General features: G+C 32.3%; 1 protein-coding gene across 3 annotated transcripts in view; it reads right to left on the bottom strand.

The window, feature by feature from the left end:
• Positions 1-24,303, bottom strand: part of LOC148308882 (WD repeat-containing protein 47) — a 157,235-nt gene that overhangs the window by 113,263 nt on the left and 19,669 nt on the right. Inside the window, exon 1 of one of the 3 annotated variants that reach the window (XM_088260854.1) lies at positions 5,151-5,184. The exons of the other annotated variants lie outside the window; for them this stretch is intronic. Coding sequence (XP_088116980.1) covers positions 5,151-5,169 — 19 coding nt within the window. The 5' untranslated portion in view covers positions 5,170-5,184. Of the gene's footprint in view, positions 1-5,150; positions 5,185-24,303 lie in introns of those variants that run through there. 3 annotated transcript variants of the gene reach the window in all.

Raw genomic sequence — 24,303 nt, 5'->3', positions numbered from 1 at the left:
TTTGTAATTTAAAATTACGGCGAAAATATATTTTATAGAATCTAACAAACGTCATGACGTCCAGAAATTTAGTATCTAATGTCCATATATAGGCATGTGTATACCCTTCGTAACGATCAAGATAACACTGAGTCGATACAATGCATCATTAGATGCGGGTAAGGATTAAGGGCTAGGAAGAATATTACTTGAAACGCTTGATTCTGCATATTGCCTTCATAAGACAAATGATCAAGTTAACACTATATCGATTAGATACAGTGCACTTTGCATCATTTAATGCAGGTGGCGATCAGAACAAAGCACCATTTTAACAAATTGTAATATAAAATTTAATTAAACCATGATCTCCTGTAAAACATTTACGCTTTTTGAAATTAGTATATTATTTATTTATTTTATTTAATTAAAATTTTACTTAAACACTTTTCCTTAAAATCTATTGTGACCAGTGTTTCGATGCATTTTCGCATCATTTTCAAACGCCGTATAAAAATGATGCGGAATGCATCGAAACACGTGTCACAATATATTATAAGAAATAGTGGTACATATTTACTAAGTAAAACTTAAATTAAAAACGGATAGATATTACAACAAAATGACTGTCGAATCAATTAATGAAATTAAAAACGGATAGATAAAACCGCAAAGTGATCTTGTTTTTATTATAAATCATTTTTGACATCTCATCGTATTCATCTATGTCGAGATGTCAAAGTGGAGAAAATCCATAGTTGTGAACAAGTGACAAGACACACTAAAAATGGTGTTTATTACTTTTGCCTGCACCGCTGACTACCGTTTTTCGAATTTCCAGATAGTATTCATAGCTCATCATGGAAAAAAAGATCGACCTTTATAATTAAAATTTCATAGAGATTTCTCAATCCGCGGCCGCGTGACGGATCGTGTTATTATTTGTGACAGCTGTAAGAGCGAATAAAACGATTTTCCACGAATAAAAAGAAACACAAATTGAATCAATTTATCGAATCGTGATTGTGAGGAGAGTGGTAGAGCGGATAGCCGCGGCGGTAAGTGGAAACATGCTAACGATATTAGCACAAATAATGGCACCGTAACGCCCTATCGCCTACTCCAGGACTAGACGAAAAGTGAATAACTAATGACCCGGCAGATATGTGGGTTGTTTAATATCAGCCTGAAATATACTATCACGCAATTATCTTTCCGTCCGCCTTCGCGGTGTAGTGATTTGCGCATTTGGCTCTCGTGCTGGAGGTCCCCGGGTTCGATTCTCAGAGGAGTAGAATTAAAAATTAGCCACTTATCATTCCGTTATTAATTCACATCAACTCGGAGCGCAGGGCTGATCAATTTAGCACTCATGTTAGTATCAATCAATATCTGCTTAGAATACCTACACCATTGGACGTGGATAAGGGTAAAAATAATGATTATTAAACAATTACCGTATTTACAATAACCTTATTCGTGTATTACGATTACCTTATTTTAATAATAAACAATTCCTCTATTTTAAAGGTGTGTTGAGATGGTTTGGACATGTGGAACGAATGAGTGTAGAAAAAACGGTTAAACAAATTTATGAGGCGGATGTATAATATGCAGTTGGAAAAAGAAGCTGAAGAATTTAATTTTTTTTTATTTAATCATTAACTGGTAAAATTATAAGCGTTGAGTGCATAAAAACAGTGTCACAATAAAGTTTCAAAATTGGAGGTTTTTACAGATTATTTGTAAAATTTTGGGAATTAAATTAAATATTAAATATTGTTCCTCATAATGTGTTATATTTTAAAATACAGAGATATTCCTCGTTTAGTCCGGAAAAAAAACTATAAAGTGTTGAATGCATACAAATACGTCTCACAATATAGTTAAATTATTAAAGATTTTTACAAATTCTTTGTTAAGTTTTTAAATATCCCTTGTTTAATTGTCAAAGCAATCAAGGAACATCAAATATCATATAGTGGGATTTTCCAATATGGGTTTTCTAGAATGTGGTAACGTATTATATTTCGACGAAATTTGTTATAAGGGTCTAACAAAGGGTGCGGGTAATCAGTTGATCATTAAGTAAAAGTATCGAAAATGTTTACAATAATTACTCCGAGAAATTGAGATCTAATTAAGAGTTCTGATAATCTCTAATTCATTAAAAAGATTCTAAGGTTAACCTTACCTAACGAAATTAAAGATAATAAAACGTATCTTGCTTCTTCATAAATTACTCATACTCCAAGCACGTAAACAAAATAATTGGATGCATTCTAACTAAAGTTTATAGGAATGAATAAAAATTGAAACAATTTTATAGAAAAGAATAAAAATTTAAACTGATTTTTTTCACAAAAATGTTAGTAATATCAGTATGGTATATAACCACTCACCAAGAGACGGGTAAAAATCTCGGTGAGTGGTTTTATACTAATATTACTAAAAAATTTGTATTATTATTATTTTAAATATTGAATATATAAGAGAAATATTTGTGTTTTTATTATTTACACAAATATTTCAGTTTCATACTATTTCTGTGAGCCTAAGTGGCTCATTATTAGAAATAGGTATCAAATTGTGGTAGAGTGGGTTCGAACCAAGAAACTCTGACTTAACAGTGCGCGACACTAACCACGGGACCACAACCCGACACAATAAATAATGACTAACCACAAAGTAAATGCTTTAAATATTCATAATATTGAAAAAAATGGAAAGTTGAAACAACCGTAAAATTCACGCTAAACTTTGACTAACTAACTAAGAAATGGGTCATTTATTTTTCATTTCCAACATTTTCCTATCTGCCCATTGATCGCAAGCATAACTTATATCCATTTTTATAGCTGGTTCTGGATATTAAACCTAGAGCTTTAGGATGTCACGGACGTCATTAGATTGATATCTAACGACTAAGTCCGCGACAGTTATGGGACTTATCTAGCCATTGGAACAAATGTACAAATCTCTTATATTATTTGACTCAAAAATGTAAAATAATATAAGTACTTATATCATTTTTCTTTTAATCGGCGTAGCAACCTCCCCCGCTTAAAAAATCATTTAAAAATATTACAATTCTCTCCTTATCATTCATCGTTCACTTTGTGTAATAACACTTTGATAAACGCTTATTCACGACTACGGGTTTCGTTTTCGGTTTAAAAAAAAATATAGCAACTAGATTATCTTTGTCCCAAATACAAAAATATTGGAGAAATTAAGTAATCTGAAAACTAACAATCATTGCGTGGCATGTATATGTAATAAGACGATGTTTTGGATCGCATGCTCCAGCATCATGTTACATTACATTAAATCAGGGCTAATGAGATGTGATGTAATGTAAAATCAGCCCCGGGACCTTGGAATCGAATGTGAAACGTCAGCCCCTTAAGGATTGCTAATGATACACGGCACATCAGCATAAAAAAATGGTATCACTATACGAACGGCCGTAAAAATCTAAAAAAATATTTTAATATTCAGGGGTGATCACCTCGTCTTCATATGATTGACCCTAGATTACGGGATATTCGAAAATTTACAAAGGGCATCCAACCTGATGGTTTTTTAAAATGGAATAACTGCTGAATAACTGCCGAATCGATTAATGAAAGTAAAGAATGTAGTGGCATGTATCTTTTTTTTGTGAGGTCAACGGATCTTGCATCCCTTATGTCACTCCGACCATATTAGGTCTATTGTGACCTAATATGGTCGCAGTGTACGTGTGTCATGTAACTCACGACCTGTCTTGGTGGTAGGAGCTTCACCTTCTCGAAGTCCAGTTGTGGTCCTCCAAGGATGTGACTGCGTTTGCGAGCGAGTGCGTCACAATTATAGAGAATGTGGATTGGCGTTTCATTATCCTCCATACAAAATCTGCATGTATCTTAGTTTTTTACCGATATTTTATGTTCGTATTTTATATAAAGTTCTCAAAAAACATGTTGGGCTTATTTTTAATTGTTTTTAGTAAACGTTTTTGTTAAAATGTGAGTTTTTCATATCGTCGTACATTTTACGATAGTCCTGTATTAAGGTACATAAATTGTCTCGTGGTCTCTAGGGTTAATGATTAAGTTAATATCTCGTCCATCTAATGCAGTACCATATGAACCACCTGAATGCGGATAGGGCTTTAAGGAGAAAAACGATATTTAAATAACCTTTTCTGACAAACTACTCATTTAGGTATATACTAAAAAACCTTGAATGAAAAGTGCTATTTTTTTATAAATATGTATTAAGATTAAATAATTAACTAAACAAATATAAATTAGATTTTTTTTCAAATATTTTTATTTTTATTTTTTAAATTTCAATATCAACAGGTCTAATACGAGTACAAAGTTTAAATAATATTTCAGTCATATCCTAACATATGCGCTGCACTACAATCCGAAACATCGATAAGGTGTGTTTAAGAAACACGGCCAAATAACCCGTAAAATCAGTTTTAGCAAATAAAAATCTAACAGCAAAAGCTAAACTGGCAGTACACGACGGAATTCAGGTTCCAACCCTTATGTATGGAATCAAACCATGGAGTTGACAAAAGAAGGATGAAAGCAGACTGAACGCAGTCGAAATGCGATCACTCAGACGAATGTGCGGCAAAACGATGTTCGATAGATGTTTGAATAATGAAATAAGGAAAGAATACAAGGCTGAGATAAGCATTACCGATAAAATTAAGAAAGGTGTGTTGAGATGGTTTGGACATGTGGAACGTATGAGTGAGGAAAGAACGGTTAAACAAATGTATGAGGCGAATGTAGTTGGAAAAAGAAGCAGATGAAGACCGAGGAAAACTTAGCACAATTAGGTATTCCAAATACTTGAAAGCGGCCGGGTCAAGAGTCGTAATAATCGTCGGGTATGTATGAGGACATGCATGAATGAGAAGAGGCGAAGATGTTTGCAAAGACAGAGTGGTTTGGCATTCGATTCTCTCTGCCTACCCCTGCGAAGAAGCGGCGTGATGGTTAGTTAGTTAGTTAGTTTGTTATAACCCGTAAAATCTGTGTATGATTGATTGGCCATAATAATGTAAGAAATTTAAACGACACATTATGAAGTTATTTTTAAAATTATTTCGTTTTGAATTCTAAGTTGCACCCATTGATGGACAAATTAATGAACAACATACATACCATCAAAATATCTTGCCATGTCAAGACTCAGGACGCACAGAGAGCACTTTCGGGAAGAAGTGTTGTTAACTCGGGTAAGAAAACGCGACTGAAACAATTCCGTAAAGTTCAAATGCCGAAGGGTTGCATCGGTAAAGGGGAATTCAATGTTGCCAGGTGAAAAATCATCGGTTTGCGTCGCTCTGCATATTTTTAAATCCGCACCGGAATAACAAATACATATTGTTCTCTGTGTATTTTCAATCCGTACCGGAATTAAATCTGAAACGGATTTAAAAATGTACAGGGCATCAAATAATTATATATATATTGTATGTATGTATATATATATATATATATATATATATATATATATATATATATATATATATATATATATATATATATATATATATATATATATATATATATATATATATATATATATATATATATATATATATATATATATATATATATATATATATATATATATATATATATATATTTATTTTAAGTACTTATATATATATATATTATAAGTACTTACTTTTTTTATTTATTTGGAAAACTAACAGAGAACAATAACATACATGAATGTATCTTAATTATTGAAAAAAGTGTCAATCAGGTTTTCGCAGAATGAAAAACCGAGAATTAAATATATAATATACTAAATATATTTTTTTTGTATATATATATATATCTATATATATATATATATATATATATATATATATATATATATATATATATATATATATATATATATATATATATATATATATATATATATATATATATATATATATATATATATATATATATATATATATATATATATATATATATATATATATATATACATATACATATACATATACACATACATACACATACACATACACTCATGCATACATACCATATATACATACATGCATACATATACACACGTATACATTGCATATACAGAAAAAATTGTCATGCTTGTGATATTTAATGCCCTTTAACATTTAGTGCGAAATGTCCTGTATGATTTACAAAAAAAAACCGTATCATTGACCTATTGCGTCGGCGTCGGTTAGCCAAACTTATTGTTATGTTACGTTATGTTATGTTATGTTATGTTATGTTATGTTATGGAAAATGCAGGTTTCAAAATATCGATTCCATGTATTAAAAAATAGTTTCGTTATTTGATTTATATGGATAGTATATATATATTAGATTGTAGAGCCTTATTGTACTAATTTCATAATTTCTGAAACCTTTTAGGTTGAAGAAATAGTTGACTTTGTGCACTGTTCTCTTTGCTTTTGATGACGATTTTATTATTTCAGGATTAAAAAATGGCTATGTGGAATTACATTATAGAAAATCTCTCTTAATGATATAAAATATTTATTTCAATCGTCAATTTCCTTTAATCTATATCTGTACTTGTCTTTTACACAAATTTACCCGTAATACAATGGAATTTGTTAATTAATAAGTACTAAAACAATTTCAGCTGATGTACAGTATAATATGCAAGCGCCTACTGGTTCTCTACGCTACGTATTAACACAGTTCACGCGGCATCTGCGCATATATTGTCTATGACGTATGCGGCGGAGAATATAAACGATTCTCCCACCCTTTCTTTTCAACTGCCTGTTGAATTCGGAGGAGGGGAAGGGTTTTTAATTTTTCGTCTGATCAGGGCCAACCTTACTGCGCCTAAAAAAGGTTTCACTTAAAAAATAGATTTTGCCCCCTGAGTCATATCCGCATTGAGAAGAATGTTGCTACTGGGAAAGGAAATAGAGAAGAAATAAAATGATAATGGCAGAAATAGCAAGCTTGTGTGACCTAGATTTATTTTGAAATGATACTATTTAAAAATTCGTTAAACTAAATATATTATCTACAGTTGTCGACTTATATCGTTTGTTGCTTTCATCATCGTGTTACGTTGACGGAATTAATCATTTGACGTTTGGTAGAAAGGATATTTTTTAAGCCAAGTAAATTGGAGCATCAATTAAACGCTGTTCGTCATCAAGAATATTCGAATAAATTGAGATAATCCTGTCATAAGAATCTATGGTCGACAAAACGGTAAAAGTTACGTACACTTTCGGTAGAAAATGAAAATCACATTTCAGCTAACCGGTTCTGATTAAATAAAAACGTTTTTGGATTGATTTACTGAAAAAAAAATCCAATGTCTTAATGAGTTCTCACACCGTAATATAAAAAATAATAAAAAAACAGAAGATATCCAACTTTCACAGCTTCCAACCAGTTTCATTTTTTGCGACAAAAAATCAAGTTCGTCTCGTGTTAAAACCAATAAAACATTTTATGGTCCAACGAATCTATGAATGTACCGTACCTACTCTAAACATTCCAAAAGGCTACTAAATTATTATGAATAGTAAAACTTTTGCAATGAGATTTAAAAAAAAACAAACTTAAGTATGTAAATAAAAATACTCAAACATCAACTTTATTTCATTTTTATGTTGTTAATAACAAATTCATTTAAAATAAAGGCTTACTTCACACTTGTTTAAGATAAAAATAGTAAAACCACTACACATATATAAATAAAAATGTAATTTTTATTTTCTAAAAACCTCAAATCTCCTAAAGCTATTTACCGATTGCATTAAAATTTAAAGAAAACGTTGGATTCCAATACGCTCGTGAATTAATGTAACTATTGGGTTGATGCAAAAGTTTTGACCGTTTTTTACATATATTTTTTTTAATTTTTTTTTTCTTGTGTATTATTTATTTAATAAATTATATAATTTCCATCAGTTCTTTTAACCTTCTTCCATCTTTTTATCAACTTATTAATACTAGTAGTATAAAATTCCGCGGATTTTAATGCGAAAAATGAAGTAAGGGATGTTTTTACCTGCTCTATAGAATAATTTTTTTCATCATTAAAATTTTTTCGCAGTGATTGGAATAAATAAAAATCAGAAAGAGCAAGATCTGGAAAATACAGTGGATGCTTGATAACATCCCAATTTAACTCATTTAGCTTGTGTTGGGTCATCATAGCCACATGTGGTCGCGCGTTGTCCTGATGAAACACTGCCCCTTTTCTGTTTACCAATTCTGGTCTATCCTTTTGAAGGACCATGTTCAATTTGTATAATTGCTGACAATATCGTTCTGCTGTACTTGTCTTATCGTGTTCTAAGAGTTCAAAATACACAATACCCTTATTATTCCACCAAACACAAAGTATAACTTTTTTTATGGATTTCGGCTTTCGAAGTTGTTAATGGGGCTTGTCCAGGTATAGTCCAATGTCTTTTTCTTGTCACGTTGTTGTACACGACCCATTTCTCATCTCCCGTCACCAAACGATGAAAAAAAGGTTCATGTTTTTGTCTCGCACTCAAAGCAACGCGCGTTGAAACACGATCCAATAAATTGGCAGCCGACAATTGATGAGGTATCCAAACGTCGTACCGCGAAACCATTTCCATACGCTTCAAATGTCTTAATGCGATTGTTTGGTTGACTCCCATCATTGACACAATCTCCCTGATGGTTAGACGTGGATTGGTGTCAATTATGACTTTTAATTCGTCGTCATCAGACTTCAATGGCCGCCCGGTACGTGGTTTATCAATGAGTGAAAAATCTCCAGATCGGAATTTTGCAAACCATCTTCGTACCTGTCGAACTTTGATGACATCTGCTCCATACACTTCACAAATGTTTTTGGTTGCCACACTCGCGGTATTGTCTTTACGGAATTCATAAAGTAAACAATACGTAAATTCACTTTATCGAACGACATTTTGAAAAAATACAAGGGGTTATAACTGTACTCTGGCCAGGCCAAAACTGAATAGAAAGTAGAGGGAAAGCATCCTTTATACAATGGAATTATAAAAAAAGAAGATTTTATTCATAATTTATGAAAAAATTTTTTTTTACCTGGGATCATAAAAAACGGTCATTACTTTTGCATCAACCCAATAATTAGGTAATTTTACTTGTGACAGGTAAAACCATGTATTTTTTTTCAAATCTTATGACTGCAATGGCAGCGCCATCTGACGAAAGTAACAGCAGCACACGCAATTCTCAACATTGCACATGGCGACAAATACTTACAATCTATTGTCACATGTGTTTCGATGCATTCCGCATCATTTAACATCAAACAGCATCTTTAAACAGGATGCACAATAGATCATAAGAAATAGTGGTAAAAACCGAGCAAAAATTTAATTAAAAATGACGGCCGACTGCCACAAGGTGAGTGAAGAGTCAATTAATGAAATTAAAAATTAGTGATTTGAAGTTGGAAATAATGTAAATTCTGACAAAATCGAGTAGCATAACAATGTAGTAACAAGGACAATAATCTAATTAAAAAAGAAAACAGGATATTATTCTGTCAAAATTAAATTGGATCGAGATATGAAGTCAGTTCTGATCGATGTCTCAAAGTACTTGTTGACTTTACAAGAAGAACTAGTTTCGAGAACCACACATGTTTTGATCAACAGGTTGATGTCGGACGCTTCGCGTTGTTCGGGAGTGCATTAACATAAAGTCTACGTCAAAATGCTGACATCCGAAATGCCAACACCATCTAAGAAAAAAACATTTTTTTACTGAAAGATCATCAGAAAAAATATCTACCATCACAATATAAATTGGTCTATGATAATTTGTTTAGATACTAGATAATTGCCAAACTGGTATTTCGTCAGGAACCATTACGACATCATCACAAACTATTTGAATTAAAATATTACATATGTACATATTCATTATTTTCATTAATCTACATCCGCTCCCTATGTGCAGCACATGGAGTCTGAAAGCTGTCACCAAACTTTTCTATCGGCTGCCAGCTGTCATTGCATCCTCCCAAGTCAGGTCTGTAAACCGATGTTCAGATTAGAACTGCCGACGAATTGTCAGTAGTGGACGTCAGTAGGAACCTGAGCCCTGAAGAAGAGGCAAGCTTGATGGCGGCTCTCGGGAGCCAAGAGAAGTACATGGCCTAGCCAACTAAATCATATTTACTTGACCTCAACAGTGACCATATATCATGGAGTATAAATAAATTTTAAGAAACATATTTCAGCATGAAATCTAAGGCAAACGGTAAACCAAAATATTTCTTCAATTTTACATTAAAATGTCTGATAATAATGCGAATTACATCATTTGTGACCATATACTCGTAATATAGAATATAAACATACGTAAAAGATATATATTTTACAGTGAAATTTATGGTAAAAAGTAAAAATAAATAAATATTTATTTTATTTTACATAAAAATGTTTGTTACTCAGTACTGAGTACTGATGATCGTCAGTTTTGGCAAAAAAATTCAGTCACTTTGTGGTAATATGTAATTTTTTACTTGGTACCACTATTTTATTAAAATCTATTGTGATACATGTTTCGAGGCATTTTGCATCATTATCAAACAATTTGTTTGTTAATTATACAGAATGCATCGAAACATGAGTCAAAATAAAATTAAAATAAAATAGTGGTATTTACCAAGTAAAACTAAAAATTAGTGAAAGAATCCTACAATTATTATAACATCAATATGTTAAAGTACGATTGTCCCGCGAGTCTGGGCCTATATACGTACAATGCTCAGGAATGTCACACTCCGATACGACGACGTATGTATATTATAATATGTCGTGTATCCAGATTAGGCATCTCCAATACTCGTGCTTCCTCGTATGAACACGTCACCTATAACTAACTTAGCGGGAATTTGAACGAGATCGAGGACTTGTGCATACTTATATAGACAAATTAATATCAAAAAACTGGATGATTAATCACGTCATTAATTTGTAAGTAATTGTAAATAAACTAGTCTTACCAGTACGTCTAACCTAGTTTAATATGTAATATATCGTTGAACTTACGTGTCGTATGGTTATCTAATCATATGAAGGGGAAATTATTTAAAAAAATATATAGAAAATATTTGAGAAGTATGTTTTCTAGGGTTGGAAAGATTAAAAATAATATTGAAAGGAGAGTGAATGCTACAAACAGAGGATAAGTGCACTTAAATCATTTAATTATATAGCAAATAAAAGCCTATCGACGAAAGTTAACTTGGCAGTACACAATACAGTTCTGGCAAAAACCCTAAAGTACTGAACTGAATCGTGGAGTTGGCAAAAGGATGAAAACAGACTGAATGCAAACGAACGTGCGGCAATCTATGTGTGATAAAAGAAAAGACCGTAAGGATAAGATAAGCATTATCAATAAAATTAAGGACACGTGGAAATGAGTGCGAAAAGAACGGCAAATTAGTGTAGCGAATTTAGTTAGAAATACAAGCAGAAGAAGACCGAGGAAAACTTGGTACGATAAAGTATTTAAAATACTTGGGCTTGGTCAGGTCAAAAGTCGGAATTATCGACGGATATGTATGAGTGTGAAAGAGGCGAAGATTGTTTGCAAAGACGGATTGGCGTTCTATCCTCTGTGCCTAGCCCTGCGGGGAAGCGGCATGATGGTAAGTAAGTAAGTTAGCCATAAAAATAACAGCAAAATAATGAGCTCTAGGAATTTATTGTAACTGCAGACAGTTGGTAGAATTCCATATTGAATTGTTGGGTAATGTATCCAAAATTAAACACGGTTTATTTGGTTGAATTCTACATTTATTTATGTATACACTCTGAGTGTTTGATAATGTCCTAAGAAGACGAAACGCGTCACGTATTAAAATATACATAAATAAATGTAGAATTCAACCGAATAAACCGTGCTTAATTTTGGATATATTACCCAACAAGCTCTAGGAACACAGTTTTTTTAAGCAAAAAATCCTAAAGAAAGTTTTAGGGTTTAAATTGAAACTAAATTAATGATACCATGGAGTTAATTAAGGAGTTTATTTTATATCAAGGTTAATGAGATAATACAAAATCTAAACAAGCCTTTATGAACGTATTGGTCTGTGGTTTTCACCACATATGTAAATATAATACTTGGTTCGTGAGTAAAATACACTTAGCCACTTGATGTGTCGAGAATATTACAATAGAGATCGTTTAAGGTGTGAGGATTAATTATTTATGAAATGCATCGAGCTTAATGAATATGTTTTTTTTTTTAAATTGCAGCTTCACAAATGGCACCACATTATTCACTTATCCACTTTTTGTCGTGCAGTAAGCGCAATCAGCGAGGGATAAGTACCGTATAGAAGCGTCTGAGCGGAAGTTAAACTACACATAAAGGAAAAAAATCTTTAAAAATCCTCTACATAACCGAAGATTACATTGAATCGCGCATTGTACAAGACAAAGCTGATTCGATGTTTCGCTCTGATGACAATCGCGTATCGGGCTGTTGCGCATAGGTAATATACAGTGGCGTGCGTTCCACATAGGAACATCACCAGTGCCTACCTTAACTACTAATACAAATTTATATATATATATATATATATATATATATATATATATATATATATATATATATATATATATATATATATATATATATATATGTATATATATATATATATATATATATTATATATATATATATACATATATATATTTATATATATATATATAAATGTGACTTAAATGGCCCTCAAGAACATGTGTGTGTAACAGTGCGTTATTTATAAACATATGCATATGTATTTGCAAACAATTTTCGCCTCTCCCACATTCATGTGTCTCATGACCTGACTACTTTTAAGTATTTGAAATACTTGAACATGTCAAGTTTTCTTCGTTCTTCATCTCCTTCTATTACCGACCAAATTCGGCCCGTAAATTGGTTTTACTACTCTTTCTTCACTCATTCGATTCGCACGCCCAAACCATCTCAACACACTTAAGTATGTATATGTGTACATATAAAACACCCCAACAAATCAACCAAATTAATATTTGAACTCGCAACTTATAATAATATGCGGAAAGTGTAATTCTCAGCGCCGCGTATCTACACTTTTACGAACTAATTATTATTTTCATGGTATTTTTTTTTAAAGTTATTTTTAGAGTTTTATAATATTCATGAAGTGCCCATGGAATTTTTTTTTTAAATAATTATTTTTAAATTAATTATCCACGATATAAATATTTATTTTTAAATCTATGCACGTTACTGGTAATAAGTTGCATGATAAAGAAAATCACATCACGGTCTTGTGTATGGTATGTAGTTTCAAAACCGCCAAGTTTAAGGCCTCGTTGCGCGGTCGGACCTTCGTGAAAATACAGAATTCTCGTACAGCGACTGTGAAATTACCCTTAACGTCATGCAAGCGATTTTGTAAATTAATCGCTCGTGTAATCAGACCCTAAGAAAGTTAGGAAACGATGAAGGAATGTGTAGATACTTCGGCATAGATTTCCGAGGCTCAAAGTGAGCGTATGAGCTCTCCCCCACACGTTGTTTTACATACATGATGATGACTCGAAGTAACAAAGCGAGGTAAAGTCACGTGGTGACTTTTTATTCATAAAGTAACAAAACACATAACACTAAAAATGACATTAATATTTTTTGAAGTAGAGCTTAATATGCCGCGATTCGGTAGTCGATACGGACTAGAAGTGAGAGTGAAATTCAGAGACGCGTCACGTTTATCAGGCACATTTCGTTACATTGTCAATGTTCTTGGTAGAGGCGAAGATAAAACCCGTATGATTCTTGGGGGAGATTTAAACGTAAATTTCGCTTCAAATGATTCTATACCGATAACTAACCTTCTTCGAGGAAAAAATATTCTGCAAATAAATAACAAAATCCGGAACTACAATAGATGCATTGCTTTGTATTTATCTCGAAAATATGGAATTACGTACATATATTATTTTATGTTGCCTCTCTAATTTTAGTTATCATAAACCATTAATTTCGGTATTACCAACTGACGCAGCAATCAACGATAATGTAAATATGGAATAAAAAATATGTTTTTAATATATAATCTAAATTATGGTATTACTTTTGAGATGCTCTCCCTCCCCCCCTCTCTCTCTCCATCCCTCACACTAAATCTCTTATTCTAATTTTATTTTTATCTTTAGATTAACTTTTATCACGTGTACGGTGCTCCACGGGTATTTTTATGTGTACTTATAAAATCTAAAAGTATCATTGTAGATAAAAATAAAACGATGACGCACTTTATTCGGATAAATCGGAATCTATATAAAGAAGATTTGAGGTTTGTTTTCGCCATCTATATTCGTATTATTTGTAACATGTGTAAGATTTATGATAAAAGTTTCTTTCCGGGGTCACGGCAAAGGAATTGCGACACTGGTGACCTTTGGAAATACGAACAACAAACTAAAATAAAAATAATACATATTATTAGCATTTGATAGAGAAGGGACTAATGAGTAAAAGAGATGCTTTTTTGGTAACTCGATTGGAATGGTATTCGTTGCCTTTTCCCGGTACATGTTTCTTTCAATCCTAATATATGGAAGTGAAGCATGGAGTTGGCAAAAAGGATGAAAGTAGACTGAATGAAGTCAAAATGCAATCTCTCCGCGCGGAAAAACGATGTACTCGTATGATAGGTGTTCGAATGGTCGATAAAGGAAAGCTTTCATGGCGAGATATGCATTATAGATAAAATCAAGAAATAGTTTGGACTTGTGGCACGAATGAGTGAGGAAAGAACGGCGAAACAAATTTATGATGCGAATGTATGTGTAGGAGTTTTAATCAGTGTTTGGTCGTTTACAGTTGGCAGCAAAAATCTGACTATTAATTGGTGCAGAAATTATGACGGTTTTTGTTAAAATTTGTATTTTTTGCTATAAATAGTCTCGGTTTTCAAGGTAAGCATTGAAAAACATTGTTGGTAAATAAAGTGTAAAGTTTGTGATATAATTGTCAAATATATCAAGGGTGTACTCCTAAATATACGAAATCAGTCGGTCGGTACAATTACGTTAAATGTTACCTGAGTTAAATAAAATGCAGTTAAGGCCTATCAATTATCTCGCCTCAAGAGCTCGAAATTCGCAATACGCAACTAAATTCAGCTGTGTACTTATATATTTGTGCTCGGACGTGTAATAAAAAAAACCGAATGAAAAAAATACTTATTTTCAATAAGTCGTTATTTCATTCGGATTTTTAACACGATCGTCCATATCTATTACGACAGTTGTATAATTAAAGACATGTTTAGAGCGATTTTACAAATATCTAAATTTAAAATGCAAATGCCCAATTTAGCAAGAGGTCTTCTCGGAGGTCAAAATTTGATAACCTTTCTTTTAATTGAACTAAAATCTATTTCCGACGGTTTATGAATATTGTCTTAAATAGCCTGTGAAATCTAGAGGAAGACCAATAAATTAATAGATGCTACAGAAAGATAACATGATTCGAAGGCATGGCCTAGGTGACGTCATCCATGATAGAAGGACCTAAAACATGAGGACGAAGAAAACTGACAAAAGTCTACAAAGACTAGGCCTGTATAATTAGCAGGGTCTGTATAGGCCACTTCTCCGCTGGGGTAAGCAAAGAGAATAGAACGATACAAAATCTGTCTTTGCACACAATATTCGCCTCTTCCACATTCTCACATTTTCTCATACATACACGCCGATTATTCTGACTCCTGACCTAAGTATTTGAAATACTTCATCATACCTCTGCTTCTACTTAAATTATTTGTAATATGTTTTTTTGTAATATTTGATGTAAATTGTTATGTAGGTACATAAAAGAGAAAATAAATAAGTCAATAAATTAGTAGCGTCTGAGCCAGAATTGGCGGCTACAAACAGCGTCTTAAGAGCGGCTGAAACCCAAAACTCATCAACCCGTCTGGCAAGCGTTGTGCTTCAATGCCAAACTCCTTCCAAATCAAATAAAATGAACCCGAATTCCGAAAACCAACCACATACGCCTCATAAATTTGTTTAACAATCCATTCTTCACTCATTCGATTCACACGCCCAAACCATCTCAACACACATTCCTTACACGTATTTCTCTCGAAGGCCTGTATAACTCGTGTTATGGCTGATCGAGTTAGGTGCCTTACGTTTTAAAAGAACATATACAGAGTGGCGTCACTGATCCTGGTCGCAAATGACTCCATTGTTTAAAATCGGCAGCCAAAATAATCGATGCATTATTTCAGACCGCGCATGCACATAATAATAGCAGAAACGTTGGTCGCTTGTGGTGTTCGAATAATATCAACGAGGTATTTGAAATGAATAAGAGACGACGTCAAGATTTTGAGCACAAATAAAACAAATGATTTATTTCAACGTCCAGAATTTCGACATGGACCAGTCTAACATATTAAAAGTCAACGAACGAAATAAATATATGTACAAGTATATGTTTAAATATATTCGTATGATTATCCATAGGTTTTCAGTAAAACTGAAAAAAGTTTTTATTTACATTTTGAGTGTGTCCAAATACTTGTTCACAAATATAAGCTTAAATAATAAAAATGAAAATGATATTTTCTGACGTTTCTCATGTGTGTGATTATAATCCAGGATTCGGACCTCACATAGTAATAAAAGAGTTTTTTCATCTCGTAAATAGATGACTCTAGTGAAGTTCTAGTGATTTAAAAATAGTGTTTCAAAATTGGTTCATATATAAAGAACTTCCAAGAATTTGAGTAGTGTGGTTGTCAATAATGGGTAGAATTGGTGAATGTTACACGTGTGTAAAGTGATCTAGCCTATGACGGTCGTCAGCCCCGTAAATGCCCAGACTACCATATTCTACTTCATCTTTGATGAGATGTCAAAAAAATAATATGAAGTTTTTATTAATTGCGATTTGAAAAAAAAATGGTTTCTTTTGTCAAATAAAAATCAATTAGATTTGACAATACACACAAACAAAATATGAAGAAGAAATATTAGATCAGAAGTATGCGTAGTGATATTTTACCATGCGGTGTTTTAATTGTTTTCCATACATTTTCCATCGTTTTCTAGTGTTAAGTGTCTAGATTATATTTTTTATATAAATATGTTTCTAATACGCGGCCTTCTATGCAAATAAGTGTTCGATGAAGTATCCAGGTGTGGAATCCTCGTCTAATATAGAATGAAAGTATACGATCGGACCAAACAAAGGTAGCTTTACCAATTTAATTTAGTACCCGTTTGTTGTAAATAGTAATGTCATAACTCGCAACTGATCACCGTGGCCGAATATTGGGAACAACACCACGTCTAGTGACACCGGAGAAAGCTTATGTATTTTGTATATTAAAAGCATTGTTAACTTTGTGGTATGTTAATGTACTTATATAATATAACACTCTCCTTATCATTCATCGTTCTATTTGTATAATATCACTTTAAACATGCTTATACACGATGATTAATGAAACGTCACAGTAAAAAAATTAATTCGTCGGTTTTGTCATAATATTAATTAATCATCATTAATGAGTGGTATTGGAATAAATAAAATTAATATTAACCCCTTACCGCATACTGGTTCATATATGATCCAAAATAATCTTTCGCCTTAAAAAACAACAAAATAATAAAGTATTTATTGTTTCCGGCAATAATACTTAAGTTTTATCTATGATCCGCATTACTAGTTGTCAAACTTCTTGCTAGATGTATCTGATTGTACTAGATGTGCGTTCGACTGTTTCCAACTGTCGGTTTATGATTTTCTGCACAAACGTGATATTCAAAAGTGTTTTTTTTTAAGTTTTTTGTTTGTAAAGCGCTATAAAAATTATAATACACTGGTGTAATATTATTTTCATCAGCTAAGTAATAAAATGATCACTTTTATATAAAATTATGGATAATATTGTGTAAAATGTTTTTGGTCCATATATGGTCCATCATGCAGCTAGTCAAAAAAAATTGCACATACGGTCAAATAAGTTATATAATGCCAATAACCAAGTAAAGTGTATTTTTATCGATTTCAATTATTTTTTAAATATGGACGCTCGTAATTTCTACAACACTACAAAATATGCAAGAGAAATACCAAAGAACGGTTTTGACAGCGAGGATGATGTGTCAGATAATGAGGATTACCCCCAAATGAGTACTCCCAAAAATGTAATTATTCTAGAAAGCGATGAGAGCAGTTCTGATGAAGAAAACGAAGTCCAAGAAGCTCCTTCAACTTCTGCTACCAAGAAGTTTGTGTGGGGAAGTCGAAATATGTGTCAATCACCAGATGATATTGCATTTTTGGAAGATCTAGAGTTTCCAAATGACTTTGACGATATAGATTCTCCTTTTCAATTTTTTAAATATTTTTTTGAAGACGACATCTTGGAATGATAGTTTTGGAATCACGGTTGTACTCGACAAACCAAAGACCAGACATTTCAATCTTATTGTCGAAAAATGATATAGAACAATTCATTGGAATATGATGATGTCTATAGTACAGTTACCCTCTATACGCCATTATTAGAATCCTGATCTAGGTAACCCATTAATTTCCGAAACCATGACGTGCAATAGGTGGGAGGAAATAAAAAAAATGTCTGCATTTTGCCGACAACTCTGTAATGGCAACTCCAGATTCTCCAGATTTTGACCCTCTTTACGAAAGTAAAGAGGGTCAAAATCTCCTAATCGGCCAAATTTTTTAGGCTGATTCTTTCTTTGTCATCTGCAAAAAATGCAAAACAAACTTATGTCTGAATAAAGACAGGAATTGCCATACAAATTTCCATGAAGAATAGTGGTTTTCGATTCCAAGCCATGTCATGTACTCTAGTATTTTTTTTACTACAACTGCAAGGCGTGCCAGATTTGGACCAAAATAATTTTTTGTATTTTATATGGGTAAAAATAATTTTTTTGAAAAATAAAAAAATACGTGTCTTTTTTTTTCATAATTTACACATCATATATTTTTTTTACAAGTTTTAAAAAAATCATGCAGTAAGGGAAACGGATTAACTGACATGCGAACCCGTTCGGTGTTGGCGATATCATTTTACGGATAGAAATACTTTTTTTGCAAATTTTAATTTAGAAATGATAGTCGTGAGTCGGGAGAATTACAGTAATAATAACATAAATTAATTGTCAAAGATAAACAACAATGATCCCGTTACGAAAATTCGACACACTATAATTACCATAATATATATTTTATTTATTGTTTCGGCATTAACTTTGTGGTAAGACATGTTACAATGATTAAAGAAAACACTTCGTTTTTTACCACTCAAGTGGTAAAAAACGAAGTGTTTCCTTTAATCATTGTACAATAATATATCATGGAGATACAAAATAAGCCGGATTTTCTATAAATAAAAAAAACTAACTAAACATCACGCCGCTTCCCCGCAGGGGTAGGCAGAGAGAATAGAGCGCCACACCACTCTGTCCTTGCAAACATTCTTCGCCTCTTCCACGTTCATGCATCTCCTCATACATACCCGCCGATTGTTACGACTCCTAACCTGACCACTTTCAAGTATTTGGCATACCTGATCGTGCCATGTTTTTCTCGGTCTTCCTCTGCTTCTTTTCCCGCTAACATTCCCCTCATAAATTTGTTTTACCGTTCTTTCCTCACTCATTCGTTCTACATGTCCAAACCATCTCAACACACCTTTCTTAATTTTATCGATAATGCTTATCTCCTTTGCTTATAGCTTTGCATTCCTTCCTTGTTTCACTATTCGTACATCTATCATACATCGTTTTGTCGCACATTCTTCTGAGAGATCGCATTTCGACTGCATTTAGTCTACTTTCATCCTTCTTTTGCCAACTCCATGTTTCACTTCCATACATTAGAGTTGGAACCAGGACTCCGTTGTGCACTGCCAGTTTAGCTTCCGCTGATAGGTTTTTATTTGCTATAACTGATTTCAGTGCACCATTCACTTTGTTCCCAGCATTCACTCTTCTTTCTATGTCTTTATCAATCTTTCCATCCCTAGAAAACATACTACCCAAATACACGAAATCATCTACCTGTTCCAAAATCTCTCCGTTTACCAATATTTCACATTCAGATCTGCATTCTTCTCTTTCAAAAACTATAATCTTGGATTTGCTAACATTCATCAATAAATCGCTTTCCTTGCACACATTATACACTTTTGTCACCAACGCCTGCAGGTCTTCTCTGCTATCGGCAAGAAGAACAGCATCGTCATATATATACATATATATATATATATATATATATATATATATATATATATATATATATATATATATATATATATATATATATATATATATATAATATATATATATAAAGATTATCGCATGTCTACAGCTAATTGAGCAATGATATACACCCAGTGACAATGCTTAATCGTTCACCTAAATTTTCTTTTTCCATCGGTTTTACCATGTAATAATTCCATGGGGATAAAAATCTGGATTGCGCCGGGTGAGTGTTCCATGCCATCCAGTGAATTTCTTAAAATTTCAGGTCGAGAGAAAATCACGTTTCTGATTGGAAATTAGCGTCTCTTTACATCTATAGCATGGCCTGAGTTATTCTATCATTTATGCCAGCCTTGGACGTAACATGTGAAACTTTCAAAAGGTGGGCACCTCCTAAAGAGGGCCATTCAATGCGAACGTCTTATTCGGTCACTTCAATCTGAGGCTCTCACTTTTTACTAATTCTTGTCCACCCAAGGACCATTCGGATATGAACATATTTCGGGCAAGTAAAGGTTACGGATTTCTACCGGCAAAAATAATTACGACGAAGCTTTTGTTAAGCTTTGCGCAAACGAGTAAACATGTCATTATTTTTTTGGTGGCGTAAGAAAAATACATTCAAAAATCAAGAATTGGTATAAAAATAAAATGTACTCCGTATTTTTAAATCATGTACGGAAAAATACATCCGGGACGTATTTGAATCACCCACGTAGATTTCCAAAGAAAAAAATAAAATGTTTACACATTAAATGTGTGAAAAATCATACAGTAAAGATATTTGGTTACATAAATAACATGTTGTGAAAAAGTAAAAAACACGGGTTGAAACCAATATTTATAAAATCCTTGCGTGGTGTAACTTGGAAATGTCAATTTTTAAAATAAGATCATTAATTAGATTGCATGTTTCTAATTTTTATGATATAAATATAACCCTTATCTTACACTGTTTTTTTCTTTCTTAATCATCACAAAATAAATTAAACATATAAATGAACAATATTAATAAAACATCATCAGGTGTCGGTGACGACGAAATCCGTTCACCGGTCGAATGAAATAAAAGTGGAAAAATTTATGTATTACATAGTTGTTGTTTTATTATATAAAAAGCAGTTCCGCCAAAAAATGTCAGTACAAAACTTAAAGTTTCATTTTTTTTTTAATAAAAGCACTTGAAAATTTCAAACCTGTAATATCAGTAAACTTGAAACGTACCTATGTAATCTTTTTTTTTCTCAAATTTTAGCATAATTTTTGGCAAACGCTTGGGCATTTTAGAGAGAAAAACTAAAATATGGTTAGTATTGGTCAACAGTCGTATATAAAGCCGTCAGCAGCAGCAGTATATTGTCGTTGACGTGTAACATGACGAAACGGGCCGCGTTAACATTGATACAGAGAGACGTTAGTTTACTAGAAAAATTTTGGATGAGAATTTGAACTGTATCCTAAGATGGGTCCGCCTCCGTAGTGTAATGGTTAGCACGAATGGCTACTGAACTGGAGGTCCCGGGCTCGATTCCCAGGGCGGGTCAGATAAATAAAAGTGATTATTTCACTATAATAATTTTCAATATTACCCTGGTCTGGTACCTGAAGCGGAGGGCTGATCACCTTTCCTCCATAACACTGCGTTTATATGATGCAGTGCCCTATGCGCCATAGATGATTAGAGGAAATGTGTATTATTGTATCTGTATAAGTTGGTTTACGGAATATGTCAAATTCTATTTTTTTATAATCTAGGCAGTTGAGTTGTGAATTTTTACCTATTTCTGTTGTGAATTTTTACCTATTTCTATTGTGAATTAGATATTAGTACGAATGTACACAAAATGAAAATGTCTATTTTGCACATAGTGACTCGTTGTCTAACGGAGATGATATTAGAGTGTAACGTTAGTTACGAAGACTGTATCCAACATAAGTCTGAAGATTATGCCCCACATACATAAGGAGATTGCAACGCTTTTGTAAACTATAATTTGAAGACTTCACCAGTCGTTACGCTTTAAACGGCCCGTTAAAATCAAATTGCTAATGCGTAACCTAAATGCAATTAATCTGCATTGTTACTCATGCATTTAAACAATCGCTTAGAGAGCTTCAACCGTTATTAGATATTTACAAAATATACATAGAAAAATAAATTCAGATGGTCTTAGTTGTTTTTGTAAAACCGTGAATTGAATTAGGGACTGTGAGTCTAAATTATTACTGCGCATCGCTCACTCCTTTCAACAACGTCATATATCAAAAATCGTCAATTTTCAGTTGTGCATGTTTTTTGTAATGCCCAGAAAATGTACTATATCCCAGCAAAAGCGGTATATTTCTAGCTTAATATTTATCCGCACATGGGCAGAAAGTGTTGTTTATGCATTTCGAAGAAAAGGTATTGTTTAATTTTTTTTTATCAAATATTTTTCAAATGGATAAATAACCTTCAGGTTTTAACCTAAAAAGATCTGCTGCACAGTAAAAAGTTCAATAAATGGCTTGATATTTATTTTTAATGCATTTCATTTAAAGAATTGTATAGCTATATAAGTACCGTCAATCCGTTTAATCTTCACGTTCGTTTGAAAATGCCATAACTAGGCGAAACAATTGTAACAATATTAATTTTGATGTGTTTTTTAACAATAAAATACAACTTGACAGACTCAAAAAATCTGTTTGATTTAACAATCAATACATAAATTAAAATAGAGTTCTACAAATTAAACGCCAAATCAATAAATAAAAACTATGTGTCTATGTTAAATTTAAGTTTTAACCACTATTTCTTAAATTTTATTGTTACACTTATTTCGATGCATTCCGCATCCTTTTCAAACACCGTATGTGAAGCTAAGTCGAAATTTAAGAGTTGTGTCCTTGAGACGTTGAAAGTTGAAGAAAGGGTAGGAGCTGTTTCTTATTTATATATATTGTTTTTTTTTATGAGTGAAAACATCGACAATAGAGGGGGGGGGGGGCTTTAGTCATTGTCATATTGTTAATTATACTTTTATTTTTATTTTTATATACTTGAAAGCGGTCAAGTGAGAAGTCCTAATAATCGGCGGGTATGTATGAGGAGATGCATGAACGAGGAAGAGGCGAAGAATGTTTGCAAAGACAGATTGCTGTGGCGTTCTATTCTCTTTGCTTCTACTGCGGAGAGCGGCCTTGATGGTTAGTAACTTTTTTTTCCGTAAATAAATGTGTGTTTTGTTGTTGTGTTTTTAAGTTACAAAATGATTTATCATTCGGTAACTGTCATATGAACGATATACAAAATAAAGTTTTTCGTTTTATTTTTTTTAAAAACTTTCTACTTTCTGTTTTAATTACACATATCTTAAGTATATTTATTTCAAATGTCATATTTACATGTCGTGAATATCAATCTGTTTTTTGTTGTCAAATTTTGGATAGTGGTCTAAACAACAATCACTACTGGCTACTATTTATAACGTATAACAGTTACAATAAGGTAATGTTAAGATCACACACAAAATTATAATAACAAAACCTAACCTAACCTGCCCGCTTTCAAGTATTTAAAAATAATAATAATAAACAAAAAAAATTATAATTAACAATATAATGATGACGAATACCCCCCCCCCTCTATCGTCTCAACTCATTATAAAAAATAAATCAATAAATATAAATAAGAAACACCCATACCCTTTCAAAACACCTTTCTTAATTTGATCGATTATGCTTTTTTTAGTCCTACATATTATCCTTATTTCACCATTCGAATATCTACTATACATAGTTTATTTATGCACGAGTATACATCTATTGCAATACTTGTTTTGGTCTGATAGTGCTTTCTTAAAGAAGCTTTAGCTTTTAAATACAAAGTGTAGTTAACCTTGACATTACTTATGAACTATTATTTGTTATTTAACGACTGCCTTGTTATCTAACGATAAGTTTTGTACAAAAAGTTATAAATATAGTTAATAAGGCTACAAAATATTAAA

The sequence above is a fragment of the Brachycentrus maculatus genome, unplaced genomic scaffold (genome assembly GCF_059751285.1).
Source record: "Brachycentrus maculatus isolate JH-2025_06_01 unplaced genomic scaffold, ASM5975128v1 h1tg000144l, whole genome shotgun sequence".
Classification (NCBI taxonomy): Eukaryota; Metazoa; Arthropoda; class Insecta; order Trichoptera; family Brachycentridae; genus Brachycentrus; species Brachycentrus maculatus.
Note: the sequence above shows the minus strand (reverse complement) of the source record. Positions and strands in the feature narration are given on the sequence as shown.